The sequence below is a fragment of the Dasypus novemcinctus genome, chromosome X (genome assembly GCF_030445035.2).
Source record: "Dasypus novemcinctus isolate mDasNov1 chromosome X, mDasNov1.1.hap2, whole genome shotgun sequence".
Classification (NCBI taxonomy): Eukaryota; Metazoa; Chordata; class Mammalia; order Cingulata; family Dasypodidae; genus Dasypus; species Dasypus novemcinctus.
Window position 1 is genome coordinate 129289482 of NC_080704.1, and position 12721 is coordinate 129302202.

General features: G+C 41.6%; 1 protein-coding gene across 1 annotated transcript in view; it reads left to right on the forward strand.

Annotated features, from left to right (window-relative positions):
* Positions 1-11990, forward strand: part of SLC25A43 (solute carrier family 25 member 43) — a 57720-nt gene extending 45730 nt beyond the window's left edge. The window contains exons 4-5 of the mRNA XM_004482772.3: positions 9860-9994; positions 10729-11990. Of these exons, the coding sequence (XP_004482829.1) occupies positions 9860-9994; positions 10729-10929 (336 nt within the window). The 3' untranslated portion in view covers positions 10930-11990. The remainder of the gene's footprint in view (positions 1-9859; positions 9995-10728) is intronic.
* Positions 11991-12721: the final 731 nt, after the last annotated feature.

The following is a 12721-nucleotide window of genomic DNA, read 5'->3' on the forward strand; positions in this document are numbered from 1 at the left end:
GTGTTTGCCTCACGTATTTGGAGGCGCCCTTGTTAAGGTCATAAATATTTATGATTGCTCTTTCTTCTTGTAAGATTATCCCTTTCACTAGCATGTTGTGTCCATCTTTGTCTCTCATAATAGTTTTGCATTTAAAGTCTATTTTGTTAAATATTAATATAGCTATACCAGAACATTTTTGGTTACTGTTTGCCTGTAAGATTATTTTCCAGCCATTCACTTTCAACCTCCTTAAATCCCTGGGTCTAAGATGTGTTTCTTATACACAGCATATAGATGGGTTATATTTCCTTATCCAATCTTCCAATCTGTGTCTCTTAACAGATGAATTTAATCCATTGACATTCAGTGTTATTACTTTTAAAGAATTACTTATATTGGCCATATTTTCTTTGGATTTGTGTTTGTCATATGTTGTTTTGTTTTTTCTCTTTTTGTTGTTTTAGTTGATCTTACACTCTCCTCCAACTCTGTTCCTCCTGTTTTTTTCTTTCCTCCTGCAGAACTCCCTTTAGTATTTCTCGAAGGGCAGGTTTCTTGTTGGCATACTCTCTTAGTTTCTGTTTATCTGTGACTATGTTGAACTTTCCATCATTTTTGAATGCAAGCTTTGCTGGATAGAGTATTCTTGGTTGGAAATTCTTTTCTTTTAGTACCTTGACTATGTCATACCACTGCCTTCCTGCCTCCATGGTTTCAGATGAGAAATCAGCACTTAATCTTATGGAGCCTCACTTGTATGTGATGGTTCTCTTTTCTCTTGCTGCTTTTAGTATTTTCTCTTTGTCTTGCACATTGGATATTTTGTCAAGTATATGTCTTGGGGTAGACCTGTTGGGATTTATGCTATTTGGGGTGCATTGCGCTTCCTGGACATGTACCTGCATCTCTCTCAATAGGTTTGGGAAGTTTTCAGCCATTATTTCCTCCAACACCTCTTCTGTCCCCTTTCCCTTCTCTTCTCCTTCTGGGATGCCTATGCTGCGTATGTTTGTGCATTTTGCATTGTCACTCAAGCCCCTAAGTCTCTGCTGGATTTTTTCTATCTGTTTATTGATCAATTCTACTATCTATTTGATTTCAGATGTATTGTCTTCTACATCACTAATTCTTGCCTCTGCCTCTCCAAATCTGCTGTTATTTGCTGAGAGTGTATGTTTGATTTCTTAGATTGTGCTGTTGATCCCCATGATATCCGTTATCTTTTTGAACATGATTACAGTTTCTTCTGTATGCTCTCCAAGTGTTTTCTTAATATGCTTAATCTATTCCTTCACTTCACTTAATTGGTCCATGATACATATTTTGAGAGCTTTAATTTTTTGTTCGGTGTTCCACTTCTCTTCCTGGTTTTTAGTTTTTTCATTGGATTGGGCCATGATTTCCTGATTATTGGTATTGTCTGTAGTTTTTTCTTCCTGTCTGGTCATCATTTTATCTTGTTGGGTTTATTCAGTCGATTAGCTTCTTCATCTCCAGGTTTAATTAGTTGTTGTTTTTGTGTGCACGTTAAGTCTTCTTTTTGTCACTTTGTTCTTCTTATTCTATTTCCTTGTTGTTGGCTAAGTTCCTTGAAGGAAAATACTAGAGCCAGAGAAAGCAAAAGGGGTAAGAAAATAAAATATAGTAGTTGTATTGATAGGGAATGTTAGCAGAAGAACCGTGTTAGATCTAGGAGGATGGATACTGAACTCACATAAGCTGTGTATAGTTATCACCTTAAAAAAGTGGAGTACCTATAATGAGATATTAAACTGAATATGTGAAGGAATATAGTATGAATTAAAAGGCCAGTGTGGTCAGGAGAGAGGGAAAGAGAAAAGGAAAGTGAGTAATATAAAGAGTGAATAAAAGATAGAAAACAGATTATAGGTATTAGAGATAAAAGTCAGAAATATTCGGGGCTAAACAAAGAGGTGGAATGTAAGAGAAACAATAAATGATAGAGGACAGAATGATGTAAAGGAAAGGGGATAGCATTGGTAGGAAAAATCAGTACACACAGAAAAGAGGAAATTGAGAATGAGGAAGCACAGCAAATAAGAAATGTTGCCTGCAGCACCTAATATAAAAAAAGAAAAAAGAAGAAAAGAAAAATAAAAGGAAAAAATTTTTTTCAAAGCAAGCAAGAAAAAGAGAAAGGAAAAAAAAAGAAAAAAGGGGGGGCCCGTGGGGGGTTGGGGGTAAAGGGGAACGAAAAACAAGAAAACAAACCAGCAAAAAAGGCCAGATAAGGCCTCAGGCAAAAAATCCTCTTTGTAATTGAATAAACTGCTTAGGAGTATGACCTTCCCCCTTTCTCCCTTCCTCACTTCCCTCTCTTCCTGCCAGGGAAGCAGGAAGACTGAGTGAGGGCTCCTGTAGGAAATTCAAATGGGTCCCTGGTGAACCAACTCACCTCAGAAAATAATGCCTCTTAATTCTTGAAAGAGAGCAGCCTCCCCTTGCCAGGAATCCTAAATATGCTATTGGCAGCCTGGAAAGCCCGTTCTACTGTCCCTCTCTCTTAGGTGTGCTACTGGGGGGCTAGTTAATTTTCTGACTCCACCTTCTCCCCAGCCAAGTTTCCTATCCCAGGGCATTTAGGTAAGTCAGGCTCTTCAGCAGATTCCCCTCTCCTCTCTTCCTAGGCTCTCCCCTAGTCAGCTGATGTGCTCCTCCAAACTCAATAAAAGGGGGGGGACCAGAAAATTGAACCTGCACTCCTTGGGCCCCTCTGCACCTCCCACCTAAACTCTCCCACTCCCAGAGTTAGTCCACGATGGGAGGGGTAGGGCAATGCTGGGTTTCCAGGAGTGCTGGGCTCAGGAAACAGAGCCCTGGGAGAATGTGGACTCGGGGCATGTAGGTCTGTGAAATGTGGGTTGCAGGGGTTCAGGGAACACGGACTTGGTGTTTATGCATTTGGGGAACATGGTGCTTGGTAAGGATGCCACACGACCAGCAGCTCTCTAGGAGCGCTACACCCTCAGCCCTAGGGGGAAGGGATTTACCTTTCTATGGCTTCCAAGTTCAGTGTTAGAAACCCGCCATTCTACCTTGAGCAAGCACTAGTTCTGCTGCAATCTCTCCAGATCAACGTGTAGATACCTCCTGCCCTGCAGGTTCCCGAAACAGCCCGCTCCAGCAAAATTCTGTCACCACACAGCCGGTCCTTTGCAGGAGAGATGACCACTGTGTACTTACTTGGACACCATCTTGTCTATTTACCAACAGTCAATTCTTATTCCTCATCTTATCTCACCACTTCCTCTTCCTTGGCACACTGCCTGCACTTAGATTCCAGGGCATCTCATTCTCCTCCTGGTTTGCCTCCTACCTCAGTGACTGTGCCTTCTTTGTCCTCATTTCTGGTCCTCCTCTTCTCCCTAGCCTCTAAATGTTAGTCTCAAGTTCTTGGACTCCAAGTGAGCTCATCTGGTCTCCTGGTGTAAAATACCATATATGTGCTAACGTCTTCTCCCCTGAACTGCAGACTGTGTACCCAACAGCCTAATTACCATTTCCACTTGGATGTCTAATAGGTGTCTCACAATTGAACTCCTAATAATCTCCCTTCCCCTCCCCCACAGAAAGCCTGCTTCTTCCTTAGTTTCCCACATCTTAGTTAATGACACTTCCACCCACGCAGTTCCTCAGGCCAGAAACTTTGGAGTCATCCTTGACTCCTCACTTCCTCTGATACCCTTATTGAATCTATCAGCAAATTCTGTTGACTTCAGTATATATCCAGAATCCAACCATTGTTCATGATCCCCTACCAGCTTCCCAGTCCAAGCCTCCATCATCTCTTGCCTAGATTAGTGTAGTAATCTCCTAACCAGTCTTCATCCTTCTACCCTTCCCCCCCACACCCATGAATCTTTCTCAACACAGCAAAGTGATTCTGTTAAAATATGAATTAGGGAAACGGACTTTGGCCCAGTGGTTAGAGCGTCCGTCTACCATATGGGAGGTCCGCGGTTCAAACCCTGGGCCTCCTTGACCCGTGTGGAGCTGGCCAAGCGCAGTGCTGATGCGCGCAAGGAGTGCCGTGCCACGCAAGGGTGTCCCCCGCGTGGGGAAGCCCCACGCACAAGGAGTGCACCCGTGAGGAAAGCCGCCCAGCGTGAAAAGAAAGAGCAGCCTGCCCAGGAATGGCGCCGCCCACACTTCCCGTGCCGCTGACGACAACAGAAGCGGACAAAGAAACAAGACGCAGCAAATAGACACCAAGAACAAACAACCAGGGGAGGGGGGGGGATTAAATAAATAAATAAATCTTTTTTTAAAAAAAATATGAATTAGATTGTGTTGTTCTTCTGCTCGCATTCCTCCAGTGACTCCCTGATTCAGTAAAAGCCAAAACGTTTACAATGGCCTACTGGCCTTAAGTGACTTTTCTGATGTTATTTCCTATTACCCTGTCTCTTGTTCATTCCATTCCTGCCACATCGGCCTCCTTGTTTCTCTAACACCACAGACATGCTCCTGGCTCAGGACCTTTGCAGATATGTGAACCATTTAATTTCTCACTTCTTTCATAGCTTTACTCAAAAGTCATCTTCTTGGTGGAATGTTCTCTGACCACAAGAATAAAACATCAATGCCCTCCAGATGCTCCCTATATCTTTTCCCAGCTTTTATTTTCACGAGAGCACTCACTGCCAGTTAATTTTTTAAAAGAAGTTTTATTGAGATATAGTCATATAGTATACAGTCTATTGAAAGTGTATGATCATTTGCTTTAGTATAATCACAGTGTTGTGCATTCCTCACCACAAAAATTTTAGAACCATTTCATTACTCCAAAAAGAAAAGCTCCACACCCCTTAGCAGTCACCTGTCAATCCCGCTATCCTTCCCCAGCCCTACATAGCCACTAATCTAATTCCATCTTTATAAATTGATTTATATTTGCATTTTATATAAATGGGATCATACAATATGTATGTCTAGTTTTGTGTCTGGTTTCTTTCACTTAGTATAATGGGGTTTTTCTTGCCTGATATTAACATCTTGTAACATTAACATACATTTATTCAGTTTCAAAGAAAAACAGTCTTATATATGCAGTATTACCCATATTCATATTTCACATGAGGTTTCACTATGCTATACGGTCCCATGTTACATTTTTTAGCTTTCTGTCTTGTAATTTACATGACCTTAGACATTCCCTTTTAACCACTCTTATACTGATATAATAGCTCTGCTAGTTACAAACACCATGATATGCTTTAACCATTTCTATTCATTTACAAACAACCTTTTTTTATACCAATTCTGCACAGATTAAACCTCAGCTTTCCTCATTCTATTTTCTGGTGACCTATAGTCTAGTTATTAACTCCTTGAATTTACACAATATATTTAGTTCATAATAGTGCAGTCATGCAGTATTTGTCCTTTTGTATCTGGCTTGCTTCACTCAACATAATGTCCTCCAGGTTCATCCATGTTGTCATATGCTTCACAACTTTATTTCTTCTTACAGTTGCATAATATTCCATCTTGCATATATACCACGGTTTGTTTATCCATTTGTCAGTTGATGGACACCTGGGTTGTTTCCATCTTTTGACTGCCATTTTTTAAAATATCTTTTACTTATTTATTTTGTTTATTTGTCTGCTCCTTCCTCAACTAGAATTTCAACTCTGTGAAAATAGGAATTTTTTAATGGCTTAACACAAACTTATTAACTTATAGTTCTGGTGGTCCGAAATCTGAAATCAGTTTCACTGGGCTAAAGTCAAGTTGTCAGCAACTGTGGTTCGTTCTGGAGGCTCTGAGGGAAGAATCCATATCCATGCCTTTTTCAGCTTCTAGCAGCCACTTGTATTCCTTGGCTTGTGGCCCCTTCCTCCATCTTCAAAGACCATCACTCCAATCTCTGCCTCTGTCATCATATCACCTTCTCCTCTATGCAAACAGGGATTTTTGTCTTTTTTTGATTGACTGCTGGTTCTTCAGTGCCTGGCACTTAGTGGGTGCTCAATACATATTTGAATAAATGAGAAGCATTCAGAAGGGATAAAGGGGAGCTAATGGGAGTGCCAAATAAAAAAGAGCACACTCGGTATGTTTAGAGTGAATGATGCTTTTGCTGCTGGGAAAGTTGTCACAAAGGGCCTTGCATGTCATTCTAAGGAGCTTGGATTTCATCCTATAGGTGGCAGAAAGTCAGCAAAGGAGTCAGTTGTCCAAACCGAAATTTTAGAAGCTCATTCTGGCTGCAATGTGAAGGTTGAATTAGAGTGGGGCAAGACTGGGTTCAGGTGGCCACTGAGAGATGGTGACAGTAAGATATGCGCAAGATGTTGGTAGCCTGAAATAAGGGAGTGGCAAGTGGGAAGTAGTAGAGGGGATAGATCTGAGAAATACTAAGAAGATAACATTGGTAGACTTGATGGTTGATTGAATAGGGCTATACAGGTAAGCAAATGGAAGGACTCCCAGGTTTGTGGCTTGGGGTACCTGATTGAATGGTGGTACCATTCAGTGAGATAGGAAACATAGGAAGAAGAAATTTGATGTGGTCAAAGAGAAAGGCCACAATGGGTTCTAGGTTATGTCAAAGTTTGAGGACCTGTGTGTGTTTCCAGGTGGAGATGTCTAATAGGCATATGGGTGCTTGGTTTTTGGCACTCAGGAGAAAGGGCAGGTTGGAGATAAAGATTTGGGAGTCATCTTCCTATGGATTGGTATTTAAAGCCATGGGTATAGATAGGATTACCTAGAGAGAATGTTTAAGTTGAGGGGGACAAAGAGTTGCTGTTAGGATTGACAAATGCTGCCCAAAACCCCAGCAAGAAAATGACTAAAATGTATGCATTGGATTTGGCAATTAGGAGGTCACTGGTACCCTGGCCAGAATTGGTTTAGTGGACTAATGGAGACAGATGGCAGATTGCAATGAGGAGAGCAATGAATGGGAAGCGAGGAAAAGGAGTCAGCAGTGTAGACAACTGTTTCAAGAAGCTCAAATGAAAAGGGAATGAGATATCCCTCAGTAAGTGGATGGAGAAACAAACTGGTGTGGCCACACAATGAAATAATACTCAGTAATTTAAAAAAGAAACAAACTAACTGATACACACAAAAACTTGAGTGAATCTCAAAGACATTCCGCTGAGTGGAAGAAGCCAGTCTCAGAAGTTACAAATTGTTCTCAAAAAGACAAAACTGTAGTGATGGAGTACAGATCATTGCTTTCCAGGGGTTTGGGGTAGATAAGGGGGATGTGACTACAAAGAGATAGCCCAAGGGAGCTTTTTATTTTGGGGGGGGGGAAAGGAGGGAGTAGATGAGGGAACTGTTCAGTATCCTGATTGTGGTGGTAGTTACATGAATCTACATATGTGTTAAATTCATGGATCTATGTTCCAAAAAGTAAGTCACTATTTACTGAGAATGTGAGATTGGGCCATATCTGAAGGGCAAAGTTGGGACTGGAGGAAGGAGTTGTTTTTAAGATGAGAGGGACTTGAATTTATTCTTTTTTTTTTTTAATTTATACACTTTTTTTTTTAAGATTTTATTTATTTATTTATTTCTCTCCCCTTCCCCCCCTACCCTGGTTGTCTGTTCTCTGTCTATTTGCTGCATCTTCTTTGTCAGCGGCACAGGAATCTGTGTTTCTTTTTGTTGCATCATCTTGTTGTGTCAGCTCTCCATGTGTGCAGCACCATTCCTGGGCAGGCTGCACTTTGTTTCGCGCTGGGTGGCTCTCCTTACAGGGCGCACTCCTTGCACGTGGGGCTCTGCTACACGGGGGACACCCCTGAGTGGCAGGGCACTCCTTGCGCGCATCAGCACTGCACATGGGCCAGCTGCACACGGGTCAAGGAGGCCCGGGGTTTGAACCGCGGACCTCCCATGTGGTAGACGGACGCCCTAACCACTGGGCCAAGTCCGCCGTCTGAATTTATTCATTAACTAAGGAAGAAAGTCAGGTCTTTTGGGAAAGGTGCCTAAATTCAGAGGTGTGAGATCCAGGGCACTGGTGGGAAGGGAGAAAAAGCAAATGTTGAGTCCCCATATAATATGTTTTCCCTTTAAACTAAGAGGAAAGGTCACCTGCCTACGGTAAAGGGAATGAGTGTGAAGTGAGGGGCCTCAGGAAGTGTGGCAAAGGTTTAGAAGAGCCGCCATGAGGAATGAGAAAGGACGCTTTGAAGGCTTGCAATAGGAGGGTCCAGCCAAGGTTTGAGACCAGAAAGCTTCAGTGGCATCAGTCTGTCCCTTTGTGGATCTGTCTTCAGCAACTTGGAGCAGAGAAAGGGGTTTATGGGGGTAAGGAATGGCTGAAGGACAAGGGGCAAGGAGGAAAAAAAAATTGCAAGGATGAAGGAGGAGAAGCATGAAGCCAGCAATGAAATAAAAGGGAGGACAAGTAACTAAGAGCTTAATGATATGTGCAATTATAAACAATAGGAATAAGGGAATGAGGGCCCTGGATGGATGAAGACATTGTCAGAGCAGTTCTGAAGTGTAAGATTTCAGAAGGTGACATGTAGGACTAAGAAGTTAAGTAAGGGATTTGATATGTCATACTTTCTACATAATATAGCAATAATAGCTCACATTTATCGATCCTAACACAACAGTGCCAAACACTGCTGAGTACTTTACATGTATCATGTCATTTTCATTCTCACAACAGTCCAATGAAGCAGGTACTATTTCCATTTTCTAAGTAAGGAAACCGAGGCTCAAGAAGGTTCTATAACTTGCCCAGGGTTACATACCCAGGAATTGAAAAAGCCACGACTAGAACCCAAGCTGTCTGACTCCAGAGTGTATGCTCTTCTTACTGTTATCCTGGTCTGCCTCCCCCACATGGAAAATCTCAGTTCCATTGCAACAGAATACTATCCTACCCCAACTAGACATTTCTGAAACAAACCGAAGTACGGGCACAGCTCTGTGTAAACTCATCACCATTTCCGAAAACCAGCTCTGAGGGGATACTCTCCTCATAGTGGATGAGTAGTGTCAATTTTGCATAGAGATAGTATATTGAAAAGTCATGTCCTCTGATTGTAAAGTTGTTTTTCTAAAGGCCAAAAAATGTTAATTTCAGAGATGGATTATTCTGGCACTAAAATAGTTTAGTCAGGAGAGTTGTGAGGTGGTGATGAAATCCATGGGGTTGTCAAAGGACTGGGTAGCTAAGGTGGTGTCAAGGTAAAGGTCACTGAAGTTGAGGTGCAGAGACTGGGTTGCTTTTATGGGTGCTGAAGATATCTACGATGATGGTGAGCCACTGGGTGTCATGGTCTCTGATGAATGTGGAAGAGTGGCCAGGAGATCAGATGATGAAAACAATGACGAGGAGTATGGTTCAGGACTTGAGCCCCAGATGAGAATTTTGGGCATAAGAGTGAAGGAAATAGGTCTGAGAAAAAACTGGAAGCTAGAAGAATGCTGACGTCCCTCCCTTCCCCAGCCCATGGCATCTGTGATGTGGGAAAATGAGCAGCCCCCACTTGAGATATCCCCAGGGGATCTGGGATCAGGAAAGAGAAAGAAACAGGAGGGCACTGAAAAAAGGTTAAGGGCATGGGAGTGTGTTTATGTCCAGAGGGCATAGGCCGGGAGGTAATGCACATGTGAAATTGAGTCTGTCCTGAATGGCTGCTTCTTTCCAAGCAGAATAAACCACAAATATGTGAAGGAGGGATTATAATTTTACGGCATGTGAATATTCATTCAAAGCGCATGGAACCAGAAGAACCCAGTGCCAGCCATTCTTTGCCATCTTCTTGGCCAGGAGCAGAACAGTCAGAGTCCAGACTTGACCCTGGCCGCTTTGACTGGAACATTTATTTCTTAGTGACTAAGGTGCCTCATCCCACCTTCTATTTCCTTCCAGGCTCAGAGTCCCTATCTCCCTCACTGTGGAGGAGTAGATGTCCATTTCTCAGGAGCAGTGGACTGTTTCCGGCAGATAGTGAAGACGCAAGGGATCCTGGGGCTCTGGAATGGATTGATAGCCAACTTACTCAAGGTAAGAGGGTGGACAATCTCCACTGCTTCCCTCCCACTTCCATTTATACTCTCTTCCTTTGTCACTTACCCCCTCCCCCCCCAACCAACCCCTAGAGTTTACGTGGAAACATCCTCACTAGCACTGATGCTAATACGAGGCCCATGAGAGGAAACTGGCTGTCAGCCCTGAAGAATGGGGACCCTCTGCAGTGCTGGGGTATCTTATACCCCATCCCAGAGGAACTAAGAATTTGATTTAGAGGTTCCTAACACAGGGATTCATGAACCCCTAAGAGGAACCTAACCCCATATCCTAAAATGGTTTGCAAAAATGTGTATGTATGTGCATCTCTCTAAGGAGAAGGTCCATAGCTTTCTTCATATTCCAAAAGAATTCCATGACCCACCCCCCAAAAAAGGTAAGAACTCTAGATTAACTTTGAACTAGCTGTTATGTAAATGATTTCAATCAAGGCACATATATACTGATTGTGTACCTAAGAATCCAGATCCAGTGTTTCCTCAGTGTGTACCCTTCTCTCACTCTTCATTCCTCTCCCCTGACCCACACTCTGCCAGGTTTCATTCTGCTACCTTCCCCGATGCTGTTACCTAAAGTTTTATGATCCACAGTGTTCAACTCAGTTTGCCCTGATCCATGTTGATGCATTGACATTTTCTTTTTAAGAATTATGTTCATTCTTCAACTGTTTTTGAACATGATTTTCATTTCCCTTTTTTTCTAAATAACAGATAGTTCCATATTTTGGAGTTATGTTTAGCACCTTTGAGTTCTGCAAGAGAATCTGTCTTTACCAAAATGGTTACATCGTGTCTCCTCTGAGCTATAAATTGACCCCAGGGGTGGATCAGAGTTTGCAGCCCCGGGAATTACGGGAATTAAAGAAGTTCTTCAAAGCTGGAAAACTAAAGTCTAAAAAGCCAACTCTGTAAAACCAAGTAGAACTAGAAGTATTAGTATCCTTGATAAATATCACCTCATCACTGTGCACATGTAGAGTGCAGAGAAGGTCCTGTGTCTGCTGCTCTTGGAAATGAGAAGGTCAGCCTCGCACCTCCTCTGAGCACCAAACTGATGTGCCTGCGAACACCTGCACCAGGGGAAGGTTTCCAACACACCTCTCTCCTGCCAGTATTCCACCAGATTTAATAACCAACGCTTAGCATGATAAAATGTGCAATTTACATTCTGAAAAGAAACATGGCCGTCAAAGCAGTATGTGGTTAAAGTGGAAGTAGCAAGAGCAGCTACCACGTGGTGAGCTCAGCCACGTGGTCACAGTCCTGGCAAAGCTGGCACTAACCAACACAGGCCTAGTTCCCTTCAACTTGGCCCGAGGCTTCCCAGTACCGTGGTCCTGAACTCATAATCTTTGCTGATTCTGAGTGCACATACCACAGTATAAATTATCTCTTATCAGAAACGAAATAAAAACTTTAAACATTTCAATGTCATCACTGTCATAATAGAACCACCCTCTTTTATCTAAATTTGCAGCATCCCAGACTTAGAATCTTGTATTTCAGAAGGGCAGCTTTTACCATGACTGCTTAATTATGGCTGAAAAGTCCTTCTGATTAAAGTCATGTACAGTTCAAGTGGTTTAATTATCTGCATTTTTAACTGGTTTGGCAAGCCTACCCTGAAAGTGAATTCTCTAGACAACTTAAGTTATTCTCAAAAGATGTTCCAGTTGCCCAAAAAGGATCAAATGGAATATTTGATATACATACCCCAAAAATGTAACTGAACAAAAACATGTCAGGCTAGTCATCTTTACTAGAATTTTTTAAAAAATCAAATTTGTGGATTGTTCTACCTTGGGGATTCTACATAGAGTTTTATAATTGTACCTTTTGACTAGTGCCTATCTATGCATTTAAAAAACATTAATATCTAATATCAAATTGTTAATTCATGTATATAGAGAGAGAGAGGTTTTCAGTGTGTTGAAAGTTTTTTTTTTCCTATTAAACTTATTTTCCAAAAAAAAGTGTGTGTGTGTGTCCTTTATTACTAATCAGAGTTGTAAAAACTGTAACTAAATACATGCTGGTCAAAATCTCAATTCTTAGAGCTTTGTGCTATTTTAACATACCAAAATAATTTTTCCAACTGCTTTGGCAGACTGTGTGTTTTATGGGGAATGGCAGTTAATACACACATGAAAATCTCATCTGTAGCCCAATCTGTTGAAGTCTGGAAGGTGGTAAATTCTTTACCCAGAGTTAATATTTCATGTGTGTTGCTTTTTACTTTCCTTGAAGTGAGCACCTTTTCAAAAAGTTCTGAAAGCTGCAAAGAAACTTTTACTTTAGTTTTACTAAATCTAAGATCCTAACCATGGGCTATTCCATACATTATAGTCATATCTTCTATGTATTTTTCTACAAGACTTATAAGCCCTTGCTACTGTCACACACAGGAATGATTTCAGGGCTGCAGTTTTTATTTTTTCAATTAATTAAGTGGGGAGAAAGTTATGCCTTGTTTTTTTCTAATTTCAGAACAACTCTTTAAATTCTAGTTCAGTTCTGAAAATGAATTTCCAGCTCTTTTCATGTTATCACAGGCATGAAGGGAGTGTTCTACTTTTCTGCTTTAGGGCTGGCAGTGTTCACTACACTGGACTAAGTACTCTAGGAGGATTATAAAAATGTGTGCTGCAGTAATTACCCAGGAGTAACTTACAGTCTTAAGGAACAAAACATACCTCCATATGTG